At 49.2% G+C, this 24,901-nt stretch overlaps 1 protein-coding gene across 3 annotated transcripts in view; it reads left to right on the top strand.

The window, feature by feature from the left end:
- LOC130405126 (inositol polyphosphate-5-phosphatase A-like) overlaps window positions 1-24,901 on the top strand; it is a 130,353-nt gene that overhangs the window by 66,910 nt on the left and 38,542 nt on the right. For all 3 annotated transcript variants that reach the window (XM_056610117.1, XM_056610115.1, XM_056610116.1), the window contains exons 5-9: window positions 1,638-1,701; window positions 4,457-4,560; window positions 12,088-12,140; window positions 13,227-13,346; window positions 22,987-23,071. In XM_056610117.1, coding sequence (XP_056466092.1) covers window positions 1,638-1,701; window positions 4,457-4,560; window positions 12,088-12,140; window positions 13,227-13,346; window positions 22,987-23,071 — 426 coding nt within the window. The remainder of the gene's footprint in view (window positions 1-1,637; window positions 1,702-4,456; window positions 4,561-12,087; window positions 12,141-13,226; window positions 13,347-22,986; window positions 23,072-24,901) is intronic.

Below are 24,901 nucleotides of genomic sequence, written 5' to 3'. Positions count from 1 at the left end.
CCTTGAGATCCCCTCCCCTCTACCCTAGTCCTTCTGTCTGTCTGTCTGTCTGTCTGTCTGTCTGTCTGTCTGTCTGTCTGTCTGTCTGTCTGTCTCCGTCTATCTGTCTCCGTCTGTCTGTCTGTCTCCGTCTATCTGTCTGTCTGACTGTCTGTCTCTGTCTGTGTTGTCAGCTCCTGTTATCATCATTTAAATGTAACAATTTGTTTTTGTTTTTTTAAACTTCTCATTTTTCTCATTTATTTTTCTACTCTCGGCTGAACTTGGCTGAAGTGTCAAGTAGACGGGCAGGACCTCGTGTTGGTGCGTTTGACAAATCAGCAAATGTTTAATCTCAAGATGGTGTCGCCGCTCATAAATAATGCAGGGGTCCCTGGTGTGGGAGCGTGGCCTGGGTCACTCACACACACACACACACACACACACACACACACACACACACACACACACACACACACACACACACACACACACACACACACACACACACACACACACACACACACACACACACACACACACACACACACACACTCGAAAACGGAACCAAGAGCAACCAACACACCCTGCCAGTGTTGGCCACTTACAAGAGCAGTTGTTTTTGGCAGCTTGTCTCAACAGGGCAAATCTGGTGGAGAATAGGTCCTACTGAAGGGTCTCCCTTCTGTCCTCAGACCGTCACCAGGTACAGTCACAGGTGACCCCATGGCACGGTGCCCTCTCATTCATCGGCAGCCCTTCACCGTCACGCGGAGCCACTCGGCAACACTCAATTCCAACGTCTTTCCTTGTAATAATATTCTCTCTTTTAGTCTGCCTTTCTCCCTCTCTCTCTATCTTTCTCTTTGCGCCTCTTTCAGGGCCTCTCTCTGCCGACCACTTCCAGTGCTCGCCGTTCTCTTTGTGCCGTAACGTAAGAACTCTGAGAAAAAGGGAGCAAGTTTTAGTGCCAGAATGGCAGAATAATCTTTGCAGAACGACGACAAAAACACCGAAAGAAAAGGTCTAAGCAATCTCAGAGACACAGGGGATTGAGCGCCCGGAGATTTGCCCTAAATGTTAAGCGGGCGACAGAAAGCAGTGTAGTGGACTGTGAACCGCATCGAATCCCCCCCCCCCCCCCCCCCCCCACCAGCAAACCACCCCAGCGCCACCACCACTACAAGAACCAGCCCCCTCCCACCCAATGTGCACCACTTCCCACCTCTTCCCAGACGCCCGGATTGGCTTGTACCCCGCGTCTGGGAAGGTTTCCATGATGGTTCTCTGAGAAAATTAAGATTTTAATCCTATTGAAGTTGATCTCCTCTCGTTTGACACCCTCTCCCCCCGGTCCCTTCAAAACAGGAAAGTCCATCTGAATGTGTCTTTACAAATAGCCTCAAATTTTCAATGTTGCACATTAGCTTGAGATTCAAGTGTGTGTATGTGTGTGTACCAGGCTGCTGCACCTGTTGTGCAGGCAGTTTTTTGTGTCAAAAGAGCTTCTTGCCACTCCTCATCCATAGCAATAGACTGTGGGAAGACGGCCGCACGCCCATCAACCGTCCTCGCTGAAGAGGATCGACAGAGAAATGATATGTATTGATTTACACGCATATGGGAAAGCTAATGCACTCTCTCTCTTTCCCTTGCAGGCACTGGGGAGTTGCTACTTTATCCACGACTCCTTGAAAAACATCCAACAGTTTGATTTCAAAGGTAGACCGAAAACGCTGAAAAATGTTGAGCCCTTGTGCAATGTTGTGTGTTCAGTCACACTCACTCACTCACTCACTCACTCACTCACTCACTCACTCACTCACTCACTCACTCACTCACTCACTCACTCACTCACTCACTCACTCACTCACTCACTCACTCACTCACTCACTCACTCACTCACTCAAAATACTCAAATGACTCACTCAAACCACAACCCTAGAAACGGCACACACATGCACGACTCGCCCCACCTCCTCAACACCACCCTCCACCTCCTCAACACCACCCCCCCACCTCCTCAACACCACCCCCCACCTCCTCAACACCACCCCCACCTCTTCAACACCACCCCCCCACCTCCTCAACACCACCCCCCCACCTCCTCAACACCACCCCCCACCTACTCAACACCACCCCCCACCTCCTCAACACCACCCCCCCACCTCCTCAACACCACCCCCCCACCTCCTCAACACCAGCCCCCACCTCCTCAACACCACCCCCCCACCTCCTCAACACCACCCCCCCACCTCCTCAACACCACCCCCACCTCCTCAACACCACCCCCACCCCTCCTCAACACCACCCCCCACCTCCTCAACACCACCCCCACCTCCTCAACACCACCCCCCCACCTCCTCAACACCACCCTCCACCTCCTCAACACCACCCCCCCACCTACTCAACACCACCCCCCCACCTCCTCAACACCACCCCCCCGCCCCTCAACACCACCCCCCACCTCCTCAACACCAGCCCCCACCTCCTCAACACCACCCCCCACCACCTCCTCAACACCACCCCCACCACCTCCTCAACACCACCCCCCCACCACCTCCTCAACACCAGCCCCCACCTCCTCAACACCACCCCCACCACCTCCTCAACACCACCCCCCCACCTCCTCAACACCACCCCCACCACCTCCTCAACACCACCCCCACCACCTCCTCAACACCACCCCCACCCCCACCACCTCCTCAACACCACCCCCACCTCCTCAACACCACCCCCCCCCCCCTCATCAACACCACCCCCCATCTCCACCCTTTGCAGCCGCTCGCTGCTCTCCATCACCGAGGTGCGCGGGGGCTCCCGTGCGATTGGCTCCAGGATAATGTAACGCGAGCCGGGGAGAGAAAATGGTTATTATGCTTATTAATATCGGGATTTAATTCATCCAGATTTTCGGTTTGTGACGGCGCGATGGTAATGGCGGCTCCCGCGAGAGGTTATTGGCCCGTTACGGCGGCCTCATCAGCCAGCGGTGTCAAGAGGGCCTCCGGAGCGGGGGGGGGAGGCTGGGGGGGTCGAGGCCCGGTGCCTGGGCTAATTAAAGAGAGGGAGAGCGGGGGGGCCGGGACTATAGGTGTGGAGGCGGCACCTCCCCATTACATCCCAGTCGGCATTAGCGACAGTCACCCCGGAGTGAAGGACAGGGCATGGAGGGAGGGGGGGGGGGGCTGGGCTTGGGCTTGGACCTCCCCCAGCCTGTGCCCCTTGATCCATCACACACGAACACACCCACATCCACACACACCCCCCTATTCCAATGTGTACACACATGATCCACTGTGACCTTCGCTACTGGGACAGGCATCAGAGACCATCTACTTGACTTTTTTCGTTGACTCTCGTTCTGAGAAAGAGACTTGAGTTTAAAGAATTGATTCAGACCTACATACCACTGTTAAGTTAATATATGTGTTTAAAAAGGACACATATATGTATGTCAAAATATCTGTATTTTTCAAATCAAGGAATTTAAAGTATTTTGTGTGAAATTGATTGCAATTAAAGGGTCTTGACTGTACTTTGTCCCACAACAAGAGTAACCACAGTGTTCTGGATTATGATCTGGCTTTGAATTGAAGCAGTCAAACTACAAATTTGGGTTATTATTAAGACACACGTGGCTATGCTTCACTTCATTCATTCATGGGGTTCACACATGATCAGGGAAATACAATTCAGAGTTATGGCCTGCTCCATCCTACATTATGAATCATTTCAAAATGTGTGCCAAATATGTGAAAATTGCACAGGCACTTAAAAGATGCACCTTTATTACTTCATATGCTGTCCAACATGCACGTCTAAGTAGATATTTCTAATGCAAAAGCTGTCAGACGGCTCGTCATGTTAAGTGTTACAAATGCCATAATTTACATGATATTTAAGATGCTTGGAATATAACATTTCCATTTTGTTGCAGCACTTTCATTTTGTTTTTGAATATCAATTTTTAAATGGTTACAGAGCACAGGTAAAAGTAAAGCAAATGTCCACAATGAAAAGGTGTGCAACCTGTTACCCTGAAAATATCTCAATCTTTTACCATTTCCTGTACATTTTGATAAATCAACTTCTGTGGCAAAGGGACCACAATAAGCCTCAGTGAAATATTCCCTGACAGATTTTTCATTATTTATGAATTATAATTTATTATTATTTATGTATTATTATTTGACTCCCTATGCACCACATTGAAACCACACGCGTCTCTGTCCCCATGCTGTAGCGTGACTGGGCCTATCTCTCACGGCAGAATGTTGGTCTGAACAGCAGGGGGAGCAGTTGTCTGAAAGAGACCTGGGCTCCCAGTTCCCAGGCTACAACCACTGGTGTATAGAGATCTGGGCCTCAAACAAGGATATCATCAACAAAATGTAACTCTTTTGACAATTATCTTTGTCTACTTCTTCTATCTCTTTCTCTCTCTTTTCTGTCTCCATTCTCCTTCTCTCACTAGCAAAGAAATTCAAGAAGGTGGTTGGCAAGGAGACCTGCTCTGATACACTAGAAAGCATACCCATGCTGGAGAAGCAGAAGTTCCCACAGGATTACTTCCCAGAGGTGGGTAATAGATTTGACATTGACATCGTTGGCTCAATGATTGACACTCCGACAAGCTCATTGGCTGACTGAGCCAACAATCCTGCATGCGGATCGGCTTGCAGCACTGTCAATGTGGACCATGATTTACCTGATGTAATGTGGGGCTCGAATGACAAATGCTAACACATGTCCCATACAATCAAGGAATAAAAAGGAAGTATATTTAAAAGAAAGTAAGCAATATTTCACAGTATGTTTTTTTGTCATCGTGGCATTAATTCATTTGGTGGAATCAATATATTAATATTAAAAGATCTTAAAAGGAAAATACCTTAATAGATAAAAAGGGGAAAGGGGTCACTTGATCCACATATGACGCTTATCAGTGTCTTTTTTTAAATTCTCTTATCGTCCACCATGCTGCAATGTACATAATGAATCGGAGTGCAATGGAATGCCCTTCTGCTGCCCTGTCTCATTTTATATTGATTTCCCATAAGCCCGCTCTTCTTCAATGCCACCGGTTTCCCTGCCTTCCCTTTTGATAAGAAAACACACTGTCCTCAGTCAGGCCGGACCCTGTAGAAACACACGACCTGTGGTGGTGAGACTCGGGGCTCCGTTCACCGCTCTACTCCTCCTTGGTGCTCACCCTTCTCCACCAGGCCGGGGGAGTCTAGCGGTTTGGTAGGGGAAGTGGAGGGGTTTTGTGTGTGTGTGTGGAGGGGTTTGGTGTGTGTGTGTGTGTCCGTGCTGATGTAGTAATAAAGAGTGTGCACGCCTGCATGTCATCCTCCAACCTCCGAATCATCCGTCAGCCATGGTCCAACAGACCACCTTTACAAATATATGTAGAGGAAGATGGAACAGGCGCGCACACGCTCACACGCATGCATGCACACACATACGCACACACAAAATAAATAGATCCAACTAAAAAGAAAGATCCACAAAAAGAAAAATGTGTATATATCTGCATATACATACACAAATATGTTTATAGGATATACCCAGTAACCACCCACTCACCACTACAGATGGCCATGTGTGTTTCTATCCTGCCCCCTCGTTGCCTATTTCAGAGACGATCTAAAGGCAGTAACTCTGCTAGAGCAGCCTCAGCCTTTTCACAGAGCGTACACAAACACACACACACACACACACACACAGACACACCTCCACCGGGAGGACGCGAGTGATGGCAGAGAAAGCGCGTGTGTGTGTGGCTCTGCGTTGATAAAAAAACGAGCTAAAGTTTTGGCGGCGTGTCCTGATGGATGCCTCGTCCCCGGCCCGCTGGTTATGAATCCCAGCGGACGCTCCGCGGAGCAGCTCCTCACATAATGTTAGCGCTTCTTATAAAGAAAAAAATAACCGATTTGTGTAGTCTATCAGGACCGAGTGGGCACAAGTCTTTTTTTTTCCCCTCTCTCCTGGTCTCCCCCTCTCTCGCTCTCCCTCCCTCCCCCACTCCCCGGTTTGCCCCGCTCCCCCCCCCTACCCCCTTCCCCTTCCGTAGTGAGAAATTGGTTGTTATCATAGATCACAGATACTGCTTGGACCTCTTATGAAAGATGAATTAATTTCACTAATGCTTTAATGCAAAGCTCTCACGAGGGAGGCAGGCAGGCGATAACCCCGGGCCGCGTCCCGCCGCCTCCCTTGCCACGCTGATTTATGCCCTCTTTTAGTAGATGAAACCGCCTGGATTCACCATCCATCTGATGCCTTAAAGAATCCTATTACCAGGGCGGAGGCTGGAGGTGGGGGGGAGGGGGGGTTTGGGGACGGGACGGGACTTGACGGGACTTGGGACCCAGGCGGCTGGTTCCGGCTTTTTTTAATTTTTTGTCCAACCCCTCCCTGGTCGTGGAGGCTGAGAGGCTGAGAGAGCTGCCGCGGTATCTGCGTGGTAAGACGCGGCGGGTGCACCCGCAGCGGGCCGACGTGGCTCTCCTGGCTCTGCGCGGGTGGGGGGTGGTCCTGAAATGTGAATGAGATTTGTATCGTTGAGTTTGAACCTACAAGGGGTCGGCGAGGGGCTTCGAAGACTCAACCGGGAAAGGCGAGAGTCGAGACAAAAGTGTGTTTTTCATTCTGTGTCTGTGCGTTACCTTTACGGTCCTCCCCGCCCCCCTCCCCAACACTGTTAATAGCATGTCAACAAGAGGGATCCTGATGACATCATGGTGCTTAGAGCTATTTGTGGTGTGTGTGTCTGTGAATGAGTTTCCGTGCTGCTTTGAGAGAAAATGCCACTTATCCCCTTTGAGTGCACTTGAGTGGGTGTGGTTTTATGTACTTGAGGTCTTGTCTGCTTTTACGTACATATCGTGAGTGTGTGTGTGTCTTGAGTGTGTGCATTATGTGCTTGACCCTGACTTACAAGCTATCATACACAAATCCGCGAATTTACAGCTACTCGTACGTCCTGCATCGCGCCGTATCAAACTAGTGACCCGGTTGTAAATATGAGCACAATTGCCCCCCCATAAACAAGTAAACCGCGTTTTAACGCTTCGGTGCCGTTATATTGTCTGTGTTAATAGAACCTTATTACTACCTCCTGTACCGACAATATACCTGACCTCGTTACACACTACACACAAACACGTCATGGGGAGTCCATATCAACCATAATAATATAGAAATAAATAAATAAATAGGAGACCTGATTTAAGACTGGAAATTCAGTATTCTTGGAGATCAATAGTGTGTGTGTGTGTGTGTGTGTGTGTGTGTGCCTACTTGCCAACCTGATTGCCTCAATTATAGGAATGTACTCAAAAGCCGGTCCTTCTGCATCTCCCGGATGAGTGACAGGTCTAAGCCCCGGGAATTAGGGCGCAGGGAACGTAAATTCTACGAGCTGTACCAGAAGGAACCAGATGGGGGGGGGGGGGATACGGCCCGTTCCATTTCTCCTGAAAGGTCGGCCTGATGGATTCGCCGGGCTGCCATTTCCCGTTGTTTTCCGTCAAGTCAATCCTAGGCTTTCCTCACCTGCCAGCACGTTCATTTATTTATTTGTTTTGCCGCCGTGATACGCAGCGGAGGGGGGGACCGAGCGACAGCAACGACCCCCCCCCCCCACACTGCATCATAAGGATTTGTCATTGCCTTATATAAATAAAGTATACGACCCAGACCGTAATGTGCCCTTGCTATTGATTGTTCTACGCCCAGCCACAGGAGAGGACAGGGGCGAGAAAATGGCCGACAGGCAGTAGATCAACATCCATATAAGTTTGTATTTGCTGTTTGGCAGCGGTGGAGCGGCCATAAAAGCATTGACTTCTCATACCCTTTTAGTGGCCTCCGTTGTAAAGCTACGCCAGCGTGGCTGTAATTACTCCCCAGCTCTGGCCCTCGGCGCAGAGAAGCATGCTTCTGTAAACCCCCCCCACCCCGACACACACACACAAACGGTACCGAGAGAGGCTTGACAGCTCACGGAGAAGTGGATGAATGTGAAGAGCCCGGTAAGTTGTGGAAGTGACTCCAGTTAAGTTAAACTCAATTTGTGGGAAAGGTTAGGCTGCGTTTCACAGGGCTAATGCAGGACACCTGCGGCAGGCAGGGGCTGTTCCTCGAGCTAAGCGGGAGAATGAAGTAGAAACCATTCTTTTTTTTTTTTCTGTGTGTAAATTAGTGGTTGGAAGTGGCCCAAGGCTTAAGGAGCAATGTATTTTCCTTGAGGCCTAAATGGTCTACTGTGTGGGTTAGTGTGTGTGTATGCTGACGAACATGCAGCAGGCCTTCGAACCTTAATGCAAAGGACTTCTTATTTAATAGCCCCATCTTCCATCAGCACTCCACCCACACCCCACCATCACCCTCATCACTGCCACTAACCCCCCCCCCCCCCCCCCCCAACACCAGAAGATTGAATAGAGATAAATGTCGACCGGAAGGAGCAGATCCATCTGGGGGCTGTGTGTATCACTTATTACTCATGTTGCAATTCCGTCACACTGCTTCTGAATACAGCCCACCCCATCTCCCTCATCCCACCCTCTTCTGCCTTTACACCACCACCACCTCCACCCACCCCACCCACCAACACACCCATTCATCCCCCTCCCCAGAAATCACCTCTGGTGTTATTTATGGCAGACCAGCTCCTGTGTGCTGATAGATGGAAAAGGTCATAGAAATGGACTGAGCAACGCACAAGTGCTGTTGGGGGGGGAAACAATGTAGGGGGGAGATGGGGGCAGATGGAGGACTGTAGATGGGATTGTTTTGTATTTTTGTTTGTTTGTGAAATGGAGTTCTCTCTTGAAATTGTCCAGTATCTGTGTGTGCGATTGTGAGGTCATCCTCCTGCCCACCGCTAGACATCCCATAATGTACCTGCGGCGATCGGCCCATAGCCACACCATCCAGCAGGCTGAACTACAACCCAGGCTGTTTGATGGCGTACGTCACAGTCTCAAGCCCAAGGAGTGGGCGGTGGCACCCCTCCCCCGTCAGAATGTCAGCCGGTGGGACACCCAGCTCGGCGACCTTTACCGCTCTCCTCCACCTTCCTGACTACCTGACGCCCCCTGGCCAACCCCTACCTCCTTCTCCATGCACACACACAAAAAGGATGACTCCCTGAACGACAATCATTCTATGAATTTGATGCGTTGATATGAACGATTTTTATTCCTCAGAAGTTCCCATCACCATGTAGATGTCGCAATTGGTTTTAATATGGGAACTAACGGTGTGACATTATGTTTTTTAGAATGTTGAGACCAACATTCTAAAACATTATTTTTCCAACAGACCTGTTATCTGTTGGAAAAAAAGACTCGGCTGTTTGCTCTGAAGGTGTGTGTGTGTGTGTGTGTGTGTGTGTGTGTGTGTGTGTGTGTGTGTGTGTGTGTGTGTGTGTGTGTGTGTGTGTGTGTGTGTGTGTGTGTGTGTGTGTGTGTGTGTGTGTGTGTGTGTGTGTGTGTGTGTGTCGGCGGTGGTTCAGGAGACAGACCGAGGCGGAGGTACAGACCCCGGTGGTGATGATAATGGTGTTTGAGGGAGAGATTACACGCTGGCAGACAGCATCTGTGTCATCTTCTCCGCTCCACTGACAGCTGGAGCTAGGCAATCATGATGTCGCCATGTCAACCGATGGAGACGAAGCGTGCGTCCGCGGCCCTGATCAGACGATGGCTTCTGTGAGCTGTTAGTCTGAGGATTGATATCCGGAGTTGGGCGGCTGTTTTAAAAAAGCATAATTGGAGATTTAAGTACGGACTCTTTGAGCCAAATGGAGACACTTTGTTTTTTATTATGTACTTTGGTTAATTTTTTCTATTGTGGTCAGGATTATTATTATTTTTCACACTTCCACATAGTCAGGAAACGGAGATAGAATTGAAAGAATATTTTTTTGGCTTTGATATTTATTCGTGTTTCTTTGGGGACTTTTCTTTTATGGTTGTGTCCGATGATTGTAGATGATGTCATATTTTATGGTGGTTGTTTTTTTGTGTTATGTTTGTGTGTGTGTGTGTGTGTGTGTGTGTGTGTGTGTGTGTGTGTGTGTGTGTGTGTGTGTGTGTGTGTGTGTGTGTGTGTGTGTGTGTGTGTGTGTGTGTGTGTGTGTGTGTGTCTATAAGCAAGTGAGGAGGGGGAGGAGGTCAATCAGTCAAACGTGGAGGAAATGGTGCAATCTGAGGCTGGGTGTCAGGGAAGTGATGGATTTTAATGCTGTGATTGTAGTTAATGGCTCTTTAAATTAAATCCAGATTAAACGTCTCTGGTGGGAGTTGAAGATGCTGTTACGGAGGAACAGGGATGGGCTTCTCGTCCTCTCTTCCTCCCTCCTTCTCTTCCTCCATCTCCCTCTTTTCATCCACTTCTTTCCCCCCCTTTGCCTCACTCTGTCACTGCTCACCCCTCTTCATTCCTGCTCCTCATCCTCACTGTCTCTCTCTCTTTCTCTTCTGTCCATCTGTCTCACTCGCTATCTCTCTCTCTCTTCTCTCTCTGTAGGTTTGTGTGTGCCATTTTCCTCTCACAACTTTGTATTGGTGTTGCTTTGAAACCCCAACAACAGCACGCACATAAGTGCATCATCCAAAACCACATCCACGTCGCCCCCCCTGTTCACCTAAACAGAGGATCCCTTCCTTTACCTATTTATCAAACGGAGGGTATAATACAATTACCTTGTCCCGTGAGCGATTTATCCGGCCCCATGATTGTACTCTTAATAATTTCTCTTTGAGTTTAATTTCGGCCACTTTTATTTTTTTTTGCTGTGGCAGAGGAAGAGATGCCTTGACTATTGACTATTAAAGAGACTCCGTTTTCCCACGCAGGCGGGACCGCTTTGTACACCTCGCAGTCCACCGCCCTTGCGCATTAGCCGGCCGAGACTTCAGAGTCACCATCTTTTGGAGAGCGAGGTGTAATTGGGACCATACATCCCATGCAGTATGGCTTAATTTGAGTATGCTAATGTAATTCAATTGAATACAGTTAATCTCAGAGTAATGCCGTCTGAAGGATGTGCGGCGCAATCAAATTGCTCTCAGCCGCGCAATTTGCATCTGAGATTTTCAAATAGAATTAGTCAATTTGTAATTATGTGACCCTGCCCCGTAATTAGTTTATTCATCAGCGCAGTTAACTCACCATTAAGGAGTATGAGAGCGATGGGGAAAACGTGCAACACAGAGAGCGCGAGAGAGAGAGAGAGAGAGAGAGAGAGAGAGAGAGAGAGAGAGAGAGAGAGAGAGAGAGAGAGGAGAGAGAGAGAGAGAGAGAGAGAGAGAGAGAGAGAGAGGAGAGAGAGAGAGAGAGAGAGAGAGAGAGAGAGAGAGAGAGAGAGAGAGAGAGAGAGAGAGAGAGAGAGAAATGGAAAGAGAGAGAGAGAGAGAGAAATGGAAAGAGAGGGAGAAATGGAAAGAGAGGGAGAAATGGAAAGAGAGGGAGAAAAATTAAAGGAACGGAAGAGTAGGATGGAGAAGAAAGGTCTTACCGGTGTGTGTATAGATTCAAGATGAGAACTCAAAACCTCAATTTGTCTTGTCAAGTAATAACTAGCTTCATGGCACATCATGTGACATTTTGAGGATCTTTTGACTTGTGATTAGATAATTCACTCAAGGCTGGAGGACTTCCATCCAGTGCGCTGAGATCCGTATCTTCACATGTTACATGTATAAACCACGTTCAGAGGGGTTGACTTCTCAGGAATAATGTGATCCTGGCTTTGGAAATCAATTAATTTGGACATGTTACAGAAAGTATGATAATGTAATACAGGTTAAATGGCATATGGTTCTATGTATTCATAAGAAACGTCCTAATCAAAAGAAACGCTGTCTGGGTCTGCAAGGATGACGAAGGTGCGACAAGTTGTGTTGAGCAGCTGCGATGCCCCTGCAGATTCGTGTCCCCGGGACATTAGTATTTATTCATGCATCATTATTCATTTGAGAACAGTGCTCCGATCAGATCAATAACAATGGTTGAAGTGCGATGTCACTGAAGTATATGTATTCTAATCTTCAGTATCTGCTTCTTGTTCCCTTGTCTTCTCCGCAGTGCAAGTGGTCCAGAAAGGGCTTCATCAGAACCCGGTGGGCCTTGGCGGACTGGTGAGCGTCCTTTCTTCTTCTGTTGTTGCTAACTCTATCTGCTGTGTGTCTGTTGTGTTTTACACAAGTCTCGCCGACGTGATCACAATGCAAAATGAAAACGAAAGTTTCTTTTCGACACTGAATTCCAATGTGTATCCCTGCTGGACAGAGGCAGGGAGAGAGGGTGAGGGGGAGAGAGAGGGAGAGAGAGGGGGAGAGAGAGAGAGAGAGAGAGAGAGGGTCACGACCACATCATATAGACAGGAGAGTGAGGCGGGTTATGAGAGATAGTTGAGTCCTCCACTTGTACAGCATACCACGGTGGGGGGATGTATTGGGGGGTCGGAGGTATGGGTGGGGGGGGGGGAGGGGGCGAGTATTGGATTAGGTGTAATCATGTTAGCTGTGCAACTCGCACATGACAGATGACAGAAAACATTACATGGCATAGAAACGTGTGCGGGGGGCTGAATACAAACGCCGGGACGGAAGAATGGGGGGGAGAGGTAGAAATGGATAGAAAATAACAATGAGGAGGGGGGAGCTGGATAAGGAGGTGGAGGAGGAGGGGGGGCGTGTAATCTAATACAGGGACGACACAGGGACTAAAGAGCTACCACAGTGAGTGTTCAGTAGGGCCGTGCCGGTTGACGGCAGAGGGCCTGATGAAGAACAGGACAGTGGGATGGAGTTGTGGGGGTTGGGGCCGTCACAAGGGAGGTCGGGGTATACACGCACACATTCTCCCGGGTCGGAATAAACTACCTCAAGGGGCAGGCATGATCCCTACTGAGATCTGTATCTTCAGCAGTAAACGTATCACCATGGGATATTCTTTGTTGGACGCTTATCTGGCTATTAATTACTACAAAGCTGAATGAAAGCCACCTCCGTTTGTCTCTTACTTGGTATCAATGTAGTGTTGTTATTAAGATAGTCTTTGAGTGTTACCAGTTACCTGTCTTTTCTGTTTGTTACTTTATAACGTAAATCTAACGGACGCATTGTTGCACGGCATAACGGTCTCAGAAAGTCTCCGCACTGCAGCGTGCCCTGTTGGTCCACGGCCCGGTGAAGTGACTCCTCTTCCTCCCCTCCCCTCAGTGCCTTCGACCTGGTTAACATCCACCTGTTCCATGACGCCTCCAACCTGGTCGCCCTGGAGAAGAGCCCCTCTGTCTACTCTGGGACCAGACAGAAGGCCCTTGGCTACGTCCTAGACTGGTACCTACACACGACCACACACGACCACACACACACACACACACACACACACACACACAGACAGACATAGGCACACACGGACACGGACACACACACACTCAGACACACACACACAACTTCTCCTCCTCTCTGCATCTGCCCAGTATTATCTGATTTCTTCCCCATAAGGTGCAATAGTAACGTGCCTTTTCGTTTGGCTAGCTCGCCCTCAGTCCGCCTTCCATATCAAAGGTTAAAACGTTTACTTTAAGCGTATGGTAATATATTCCAATATAAATGGAGTCGATAGAGGGTCTTAATTCTTGTGGGACCTCTCTGACCCACATCGTTATTTCTTTGAAGATGAATCAGCTGCACAAAAAGCCCATGTCATGCTGCTGGTGTTGCCTGATTAGCTCAAATGAACCCTAGAATGATGCTGTAATTGACACCACTCTGCGCCAATTTCATCCACTTCCATCCCTGCTGCACACCCACGAACACCACCCACCCACCCACCCACCTTGTCAGGCACCGGGTGCTGCCCAAACATGCGCCAGGCCAGGCGACTCCAAGGAACACAGTCTCTGGTCGCCGTGCTGCTAATGTGATTTACGGCATATCCATTTACAGCAGTGGAGCAGAATGATGAAGTGCCCTTAAAACACCACCGCCACCCCACCACCACCACCACCACCACCACCACCCGGCCCCACAAACCTCCACCCTCCTCACCTAGCCTTGCAAACAGGGGAATTAAAGCACTGCTGGTTAGCCAGGGGGGGGCGGGGGCGTGCTCTAATGGCGTCTGAATGCGTGGCGCGCACACACACACACACACACACACGCACACAACGCACACAACGCACACGACCACACCTCCTGCCCCACAGCCGCCACTTTGACTAACTACATGCATGTATATACGACCGGCATACATCATCACCGGCGCCCCAAAGACCCCTCTGAGTTATGAGCGAGGCCTTTTTAAAACTGTTCTCCTACTGATCTTTGTTTTTGACCGTGTGCGCTGGGTTCCTCGCCTTCTCCGTCTGATTGGCGGAAATGCAGCCCTTTAATTGCCGGCGAAGCGGGAGTGTTCTGAGGAATATGGCGGCGCTGTCGCGGCCGCTTTTACGACGGCCTAGCTTAGCTTGGATTTACACGCGTTAAATGACGTTCCCAAAAGTGGGCCCTTTCCGGTTACTCTCGTTGTCCTTTTTGATGACGTTAGCCTTTTCCCTCTCTCCCTCTCTCCAGTCTCCCTTCGGTTTCTTCCTTGAGTTGCTTTATATGAAGAAACTACCTTCTTCATATAATAAGTATAAACTGTGACCCCACTGCGGAATCCTTCCTTTATTTTGGGTTAGCTGAGGGGGGGCTGGCAGCGTGGACCCGGGACTGAGTGGCAGTTTCCACACTCCCACAGTCCTGCATCCCTCCAGGTCAGCGATGCTATCCGTGTTCTTATCAGTTGCCCATATCATCGAGAAGGTGACGATGGCAAAGGGTCTTTTAGCCCCCCATCTGCTTTTCCTCTGGGGCCAGGAGGGTGGGTGACTGAGGGTCTGGAGGGTTGCGATGGGAGGGGATGTTGAGGTGTAAGTGATATAAACTCTGTGGGGGTAGGAGGTCCACTCTGTACCAACACAGGCTGTGTTCTATCTTAAGGGAAGCAGAAATGTAAATCGGGTGGGGGGGAGGGGGGGAGGGGGGGGTCTCTGTCGTGTTCAGAGTTGCAGTGCAAATCCGGACCACAGTAAGAAAAGACTGCGGGGGTCGAGGGTAGGGGGGGAGGATGGGGGATGGGGGATGGGGGGGGGGCATTTTGGGTCTGCGGGCTCTGTAAGGGGCAGTGAATAATGAGGCTCTTCTTTCAGCGGTGCTGCTAACCTTTTGGCAGCCACCAGCAAACTCCATTCTCCTGGGCCAATCGGGGAGGACAATGTGGCCGGTCGGGGCTTTGAATGCGGTGTTGCCACCAACAGTGTTTCCATTCAGCGGCTGGTTGGGAACCATCTTTCTGCCCATTGTCCCCACTCTGACTCCTAGACCCCCAGAAAAGGCCGAGCAGGGAAAAAGAGGAGGGGAGGGGCTGAGGGGTGGGGGGGCGGGGGTCGTGGGGAAGTATCTGTTGGCCAAAATGTCTCTCTCTCTCAGTCCCTCTCTGTCTCTGTCTCTCACTCTCTCTCTCTCTCGGTCCCTCTCTGTCTCTCTGTCTCTCACTCTCTCTCTCTCGGTCCCTCTCTGTCTCTCTGTCTCTCACTCTCTCTCTTTCTGTCTCTGTTTTCTCTCTGTCTTTCTCAGTCTGTCTCTCTCTCTCTCTCTCTCTCTCTCTCCATGTTGCCCCCCTCTCTCTCTGTCTCTCTCTCTCTCTGTACCCTCCCTCCTTCTCTCTCTCTCCTCTCCTCTCCGTCTCCACTCCCTCCTCTCCCTTAGGTCTTTAGCTCTAGTCTCCTTTCAGAGGGGGAGAGTTTTGAGGAAGTGGCGAACAGCCCTGCCTTGCTACACGGGGGAAAAAGTGAGGGTCCGAGGTGTGTGTGTGTGTGTGGGGGGGGGGGGGGGGGGTGTATGACCGCCAGACCTCAGATGACTGGTTCAGCCCTGGCTCCTTATCTGCCGGCGGCCCGGCTTAATACGCCAGCTTAGGGCCCATTGAGGACACATCTGATAAGCCTTTTCCTCTGCGGCCCTTTACAAAATATAATAAACGGCTAAATGGACACGGTCTTTATCACCAAAGCGCCGCAGTGCTGCTGGAGGAGGTGGAGGTGGTGGAGGGGGCAGTGGTTGAGGGTGGCTTCAGAAGGAACAATGCTGAGAAGCCACCGAAATCGGGCTTGAACAGGATCAGCGGTCCGTGCTGGTGCTGAGCTCTGCTCCTCCATTCCACGAGAGCAAAGGAAGAAAAACTCCCTCCCTCCCTCTCTCATTGCCTCCTTCCATCCCTCTCCCTTCCTCTGTCATTCCCTCCTTCCATCCCTCTCCCTCCCTCTCTCATTCCCTCTTTCCATCCCTCTCCCTCCCTCCCTCCCTCTCTCATTCCCTCCTTCCATCCCTCTCCCTCCCTCCCTCCCTCTCTCATTCCCTCCTTCCATCCCTCTCCCTCCCTCCCTCACTTTGTCCTTCCTTCCTTCATTTACTCTCTCCTTTCCTCTGTCCTTACTCTCTCCCTCCCTCCCTCCCTCCCTCCCTCCCTCTCTCCCTCCATTACAGCTCTCTTCTTTAGAAGTTCCCTCAGGGCTGCATTGAGCTTGCCAGTATTGAGTCCTGTTAACTCTTTTTTTTTTTTTCTATTTCCTTCGACGGGGGGGGGGGGGGGGGGGGTCATTGTTTTGTAATTATGTTAAGCGTTTGGTTGGCATTTAGAGAGCGTGGTAGTGATTCATTTAATTTCTGCTGTTTTTGCTTGGGGTTTGATAACATGGTAGTGTGTGTGATGAATTATTAAGAAGAGTTAAAGTTGTTATTTTTACAAAGTATCTGCAACTTGACGCTTTCCCCGAGTCATGCATCAGGCTCACAAGACGGGTCACCAAAACGTCCAATCGCTCACCGAACTGTGCTGAGAATGTTAGAGCAACACATGATTTAATCCAGAATCTTTAATTGCCGGCCAATCCTGCGAAACGATAGCGAGTGATCAACTGCGTTTCCCCCTTCGTTTCCTTCTTCTTCTTTTTCCCCAAGTCCACTATTGTGTGTGGAAGTTTGTTTCTTTTTCCACTCCCCCCACCCCCCCAATTCAAGTGGCTGGTCGGGTTCAGGGGGAACAGTTTTACATTACAACTGTGAAATCCGCGCATAAAGGACGCCTTTGTGCGCCGCCATTATTTTCACACAAATATAGTCTATTGTCACACCGCTGAAGTTAATTTGATCAACATTGGGGACATTTTAACCGTTTTGTCCCCTGAAAGGGCCATTTCATGCTTATTTTCGTGGCCATTGAGGGGCAATGATTGGCAGAAAAATAATGTTGGCTTTAACAATCGGGAGCAATTAGTTTCCCATGGGGAGGTAGTGGGGCGCACTGGCCGCCACACAGCCCGGCTTTGTGACGTCGTGGACGGTCATCAGTCAACTGTCAGGCCATTCCTAAGGAGCTGCCTCCCATCTAAATGTTTCCCTTTAGGCTTTTTCCCAGAACAACGGGCTGAAAGAGCAGGCAAAGCGGGGAACGCCAATAGACCTGTTCCTGCTGCAGATAACCACGCCGGATAACCAGAGGAAGATCCGCTCTTAAAATCAAGCTGCAGTGGATTTCATTAGAGACTAGAGGAATGTGTGTGTGTGTGTGTGTGTGTGTGTGTGTGTGTGTGTGTGTGTGTGTGTGTGTGTGTGTGTGTGTGTGTGTGTGTGTGTGTGTGTGTGTGTGTGTGTGTGTGTGTGTGTGTGTGTGTGTTGACTTTAATTAATTAATTTGACTCATTCATTCAATTCGTTACATAATTTAATATTTTATGCTTACCAATTTTACAAATCTATTCTTCAGTTTATTTACTATTTAATACAATTTTTTGGATATCCGCTTATTTAAAATATATTGGTGCAGGTTCTAGCGTGTGTGTGTGCGTCTGTGTGCGTGTGTGCATGCGTCTGTGACTCTTCACCCTGAGAGGTCTAGTGTGAAAGTGGGGTTAATCCTCCCTAGTAACTGTCTCCATCTATCTCCTGCTCCCTCTCACCCCCCCCCCCCCAGGGCCCACCCCCTCCCCAGAGTAAACCTGTTTATTTCACCCCTTCTGAAACCCACCAACCAAAAACCCCTCAGCTCCCCCTAGCGCTGCCCCCATATATAAGATCCCACTCTGCTTCCTGCTAACGTGAGACTATCAGTAGACCTGGATGGGAATGCCCACAAACAAGAAGACCGCCTTCCATGAAAGGATTTAAATGCAATGAAAATATACCAATGGCCAAAGTTTGATCCACCATTGAGGTAGCATAATTTTACACTGAACTCCAGCAGTGATCAATTGTGTTTACCTGTGAACTAGGAGTCCCATGCACCGTCCAGTCTACCTACGTCTCCAAGAGTGACTTGGATTTCTTTTTACTTGCCTGACGGTACAATGCAACACATAGCGCTCTACACAAAAACCACGCAGTGCTGTTTTCTGATCAGATTCCGAGTCTTTAGTGACACCTGGTAAAGACCAGCATACCCTCCACCCCTGCTGGACACTTTTAACCACCAACCCTCTGGCTTTAGTCGGCTTAACCTTTCCGTGACCGCGCCAGTGCAACCCCAACCCCCTCCCCCTCAGCCACCCACCCCTATACCACACTGCCACTCCCCCCTACACCCCTAAACCCTGTCTCCCCATCTCCAGGACAGGGTGCGAGAACATCCAGGGTGGTGTGGTTAGGTAAGTCGGGTGGCGTTGTTGAGGATGGGTGGGTTTACAGGGGGGGGGGGGGGGGGCTGTTTGGCGGCGTGTCAGAGGTCCTGACAGGGGCCACCCCTGCCTCCATTCACTCAGTTGTCACCCCAGCACATTCTTCCCAATGTTAACATTTACCCGCCCCCTCTCCCCCCCATCCCCACCCAGAATTCCCGACATTCACCCACAATAGGTTAGCTCCGGTCGTCAGCAGCATTGTGCTGCGAGTCAAACCCCGGGGCCGTGCCGATGTTGACTCGTTATGGTATGTCACCTTGTCACTCTCCGGCGGGATTCTCGGGACCTGCCATTAGCATCCTGCTAATCCGGTGATCACTGTCTATTACGCCTGGGCCCGGCCGCCAATCACCCACCGTAATCCCGACGCTCCGAGGCGGGATTAACATTGGCCCGGGCTTTTTGGGCTACGGTTGCGATTTCAAGTGTTTTAGGTTTTGTTATCGATAAAAACGTTTGCTCCCCAAGAGTCCTCGTTGATGGCTAAATTGCCATGTGTGTGTGTCAACAACCAGAGGAACTCCCGAAATAATTTCCGATGCGCGTGAGCGAGCGCGGGGGTGACACATTGAGCAAGGGAAGGGTAAAAAGGAAGAAAATAAGACCTGTCTTTTTTGGGGTAGTTTCTTTTTGTGCTTGGGCTGTAAAAGCCCTGGGAGCAGAGTTGTTATAAATTAGTGTTTGACCCTGGTCTTTGTGTGTGTCTGCGTGCGTATGTGTGTGTGTGTGTGTGTGTGTCTCTCCAATACCGCAGTGAGAACCACTCTTGTAAAGGGCCCGTTTCAGGGGGTGTTACTGCACGGTGGATTGTGCGGGGAGAGGAGGAGGCGGAGTGGGGACTGAAGCATGTTTATAGACTGTGTAAAGGAGTGCATCTTTGTGGGAGAATGTCATTGACACTGTTACAGTTTGCCTGAATGAACTGTGATGACGCCACTAATGGGGTGGCCCCCAACGAAGACACCGGGCCCCTCCTCGTTTTTTTTTCACGGCTTCGGACCCCCCACCTTCAAGCCTATTCACGGCCAGGCCGCTGGAGCTAATGTGTGCGATTCTTCGGCTCCCTTTCTCCCTCCCTCCCTCCCTCCCTCCCTCCCTCCCTCTCTCCCTCCAGCACTAGAGAAAGCCACAAAAGGCCGAGCAAAAGTCAGCTCTCACACGGCCGGGTCACCACGAGTGCTTTAGGAAACGGATCGTGTAAACAGAGCGTTACCTTCTGACCTGACCGCTGATACCTTGGGCAGGCAGACAAAACAGCCCCGCCGCGGCTGTTAGACACGGCTGTTAGCGCAGATAAAGCTGTGTGTACTAGTGGGGCCGGAGAGGGGGAAGGAAGAGAAGCAGACCCACAGAAAGAAGGGGAAAAAGATTGTTGGCATTAGCTACACTTTGCTTCACTTCCCTTCCCTTTACTTGATTTTATTAGATTTTTTTACATATTTATCATTTTTCTTTATAGAAAATATCAACTTTTATTTTATTCGGTATGATCTTTATGTCCCTATATGCTGTAATGACAGTATGTAATATGTAGACACTTCTCCAGGGAATTCAATGACCTTTCCACAACCGCCATCCATATTGGAGCCACCGGGTCCACTACCTACCTTGCACCCACACCCCGCGATGACCCACTTGACCACGTTACTCAAGTGAAGAAAAAGAAGCCTTCTTCTTTCTTTCGTTTCTTTCAAGAAATCGCTCAAGCGTCTCTTTTCCTTTTTCATTCTCTCAGCAAAAGAAACAAATGAGCAGTAATTAACAGCACATTAGTGAGAAGTAATACATAAGTTCCCACGCCTCGGACGCCCCGCGCTGACGTGCCTATACGACCGAGGGGGTTTATGGCCCCTCAAGGGGGACAACAGGATCCACTGGCCTCCACCCTGGCCTGAATGGAGCGCTCACTCTCTTAACACCGCCGTGGAAGGTCGTTAATGACCTCATCACCATCATGGCACCCAGTGTATTAGTGGGCCAATGGACGGGACCAACACACACACACACACACACACACACACACACACACACACACACATACAAATGCACGCTGAAATGTATACAGACGCACGCATGCACGGAAACACACACACGCACTAACTTCAGGGGATCAAACTTCTCCTAACTTTTCCTTGGAAAATAAAGTAGTATCTCTTTATTTATTACCCCTGTCGAGGCTATTCGGAAATGTTCAATTGGTACATTTTCAAAGGCAATATATTTAAGCAATAATTTGGAAGGGAGCCCAAACTGGAATTTCATTGCCCGATATTCGCTGAGAGGGAAAGCAGTCAGTCTGTTAAAGAGTGATCATTTTGTCAGCCAAGGGCGTGAGTTTCCAACTTTAATTTGTTCAATCGCTGTGCAGTGTGGAGGATCCACTTTAAAAAACAAACGTCTCTCATTTGAAATGAGACAGTGAATGGAAATGAGTTATTCTGAGAAGTGGTACTCAGGCATGTAAATACCCCCAGGTACACCCTTGAAAAACAGCCAACCGACATGCTGCATGGGGGGCCTATTATTTAATTGAGTCCCAGGCTTGTTCGCCTGTCCATACATATGCAGCGATGTTCAGCCAAGGGCCCGTTTTGCCGAGGACCTAATGGATGACAACATGATCTAGTTTCTATTTAATATAATTGCTCTATGTTCTCAGCCTTTTAGTTCAATCATCTCTGCTGCTCCACCCTCATTCCTCCACACACACACACACACACACACACACACACACACACACACACACACACACACACACACACACACACACACACACACACACACACACACACACACACACACACACACACACACACACACACACACACACACACACACAGGCTAGGTTTTACGACAACTGGCTGGAAAAGAAGGGACCTACCAGAGAGAGAGAAAGGGGGGAGAAGATGACTCCTCTCTTTACGGCCCCATAAATATATTGTTATCTGGGCCCGGAGAGTCCATGGGCAGATTTATCCCCGCGATTAACAGAGTCGGCGTGCCAGGCATCCCCAATTATTAATTACCCCCAGGCTGTGCTACTGTCTCACCTTAATTTCTTATCCGTGGCTCGGTAGAGGAGCCACTTTGAAGCCAGTGATGAGGCATCAGAGTTAATTATATGTCGCTTAGGTGGCGTTTTCTTTTTTCTTTTTTTCTTCCTTCCGTATTTCTAACACGATGGGATGCAGTGATTCACCAAGACCCAAGGTCTGGAAGCAGTCCATGACGAAGAGGATCTGGACTCCATGAATCCTCCAAGCTCTACCCAACTCCGAGCGCTCTGAATAAAAAATACCATTATCTGAGTGCTACATTAAAAAAACATTGGACAACCGAGAAATAGAAGACTAAGATGAACCGCTTGAAGACACGCCAGTATTGCAGGGTTGAGGCCGGGTCATTGGAGCTCAGGTGCAGCTGGACACTGGCTTATTAATGTCCTGTGTACTTTGGTTTGAAAAGCCTGGGAGTCCGAGGGTTTGTTTTATATTAAGTTTTCCTTCTCTTCTCCACATGCAGGGCTTAGAGAAGCAGCTGGTGTAGGGGTCAGGTGATGTCCTGAAGGATCGTTTGCATCTCCTTATTTTGGGAATCCGGTCGAATCCCTTTTTAGTTTAACCTACTCAGCAATTTCTGCTTCTTGATATTTTCCTGGATTCCCTCCATCATTTTCAGTGAATCATGATATGAATCAAAGGGATCTTTTTTTGCATTCAATATTTTTATGTGCAGAGGAACTTTTGGTTATTATCCAGTTAAAATTTAATTTAATTTAAACCAGGTTTTTAAAGGTGCTCAGACCAGCTTCATGTACCGTAACTCTAAAATGCAAAACAGCTGGCCAACTCTATAGATCTTGCACCCTTTTGTATTCTCCATATCAATATATGTATGAAATATAAATACCTCAATGAGACTATATTGACTCGTATAAATGGTATTAAAAAATCCAGAACACCACTCCAAAGTATATGTTAATATTGAATTATGAGTATAACACGTATGTCCTGTCGTTCCGCTAATAGCCAAGCTGATAAGCTTACCTCCACCCACAGTGTTTAGACCAGCAGGTGGTGCTGTGGTCCTCCAAACTAGATGCCCTGAGGCAAGACAAATGTACCTCTGATTGGTTTTAACAGTCTCCTTTGGAGTCAATTATAATTGTTTATATTCTCATGAATTCCCCAGCTCCTACCCTGCACACTGTCATTTTACTTTAAATTGTTCTAATAATAGTCTCCTTTTTTTTGCAGGATCACAGACCAACGGTTCGAAAAGTTGCCGTATTTTGTCTTTGGGGACTTCAACTTTCGGTTGGACACCAAGCAGGTTATTGAGGTAAGCACTTATGAGTGTGTGTGTGTGTGTGTGTGTGTGTGTGTGTGTGTGTGTGTGTGTGTGTGTGTGTGTGTGTGTGTGTGTGTGTGTGTGTGTGTGTGTGTGTGTGTGTGTGTGTGTGTGTGAGAGAGAGATTTTTGTATTCATACATACATTAACTGTTTATTTCAGTACACAAGGAAGGTATAACTGTCAAATACCTTACGATGTCATTGACAAAAGTCTCTGCAGAGCCAGTGCACACTGTGCATTGCCATATCGATATTTTTATTTGTGGGAGTCGTTGATGTGAGGGTATGCACTCAGGTTAGAAACGGCACAGTAAAAGTCGGTTTACTAGTTCAGGGTCCCCTCAGAATTATGGCTCATTATCCACTCCAGTGGGGGTGGCCCAGCTGTGTTTGCCTACCTAGCCTCCAAGTGCATTGTTATGTTATACTGCTATTCACCACTCTTTCTCTCTCCCTTCCTCTCCCTTGCTCCCTCCCTCTTTTGCTCTCCCATCTCCTCCTTCTGCCTCCTCCTCCTGCCTCCTCCTTCCCTTCTCTTGGTGCAAATGAGGCCAGTGAGGGCCAGGGTATTGCAGTCATTCAGCATTCTTAATGAGGAGATGAGGGGAGGGTGAGTGGTGTTGGTGGTTCAGTGGAATAACAAGTCATAAAAGGCCCACCGCAGACAGTGGGGCCTAACGATAAGCCTCTTGTGGGGGAAGAAAACCACTTGTGGGGCAATCGCTGGCTGGCTCTCACAACAACAATAGGTTTGGAGTCAGTGGGCCTGATCAAGGTGTGGGCATTGTTGCATTCAACCAGCGCCCTGTTGAAAAGGAAAAAGTTGGGGAAGGGGTTTCATTTAGTTCAGGTTTTTTCAATGCGGCGGGCTTTGCAGGCAGTGACTCAGGAGCCATTATATGCTGCAGCCTTCGGGAGTTTTGTGTTTTCTGGAGGATATATCTCAGTGTCCCACTCTGGGCCCGCAGGGAGTCAGCCCCGTTCCGTGTCCCAGCTGATGTGAGGGATCGGCACATGTTTCCACTCAAAGCGGCTTCCCTCCTCTCCGCACACACAGTGGATCAATTCAAGGCACCCACACAAAGTTGATGTGGTACATTAGATTCCGGTGCCGTAATTAGGTCGCATTAAAAAAAAAGAAAAAAACAGGGATCATGTGAAAGATAAAGACGTTGGTGCGGAGAGCGTTCCAGTGTGTCGTTCCCTCGCCACCCGTTGAGCCGCGGCAGCAGATGGCACAAACACTGAGGCCATTGAGAAGCGGCCCGGGCGGAATACAGAAAAACACCCACTAAAAGTTTGGCTCTGTCAGCGGTGCTATCAATTGATGATGTGGCGTTATATATTACACTATCACGATGCTTTATGATGCCGTTAAAGAAATATCATGTTGGAAACGCTCCGAGGGCATATTTCAGTAACTGTGGGTACAAATAGTAAGTCATGTAATTTTGTGTCCTGGGCACTTTAACTGCCCCCCCCCCCCCCCCCCGTAAGTACACATTGGCAGAGGACCCATGGGTGGCTGCAAAGGACAAAAAGCAGCCAATTGGGTGCCTCGGGATGCTCTTGTAGTCATCTCCTTGCTCAATGGCAATGAGTAAACTAGATGACTTTCTCCCTTACATCCCCCCACACACACATACACACCTCCTTATCACACCAGGGTAGGTAAGCACTCACCCTCTGCTTGTCCCGGCCACTCTGAAATGTTGTTTGAGTGGAGCCAGGGGTCGTGACCCCTTCTACCAGGGATGTGTAAGGCCTGCATCAGTGTGTGTCCGTCTCTACCCCCCCCCCCCCCCCCCCCCCCCCCTCC

The sequence above is a fragment of the Gadus chalcogrammus genome, chromosome 15 (genome assembly GCF_026213295.1).
Source record: "Gadus chalcogrammus isolate NIFS_2021 chromosome 15, NIFS_Gcha_1.0, whole genome shotgun sequence".
Taxonomy (NCBI): Eukaryota; Metazoa; Chordata; class Actinopteri; order Gadiformes; family Gadidae; genus Gadus; species Gadus chalcogrammus.
Note: the sequence above shows the minus strand (reverse complement) of the source record. Positions and strands in the feature narration are given on the sequence as shown.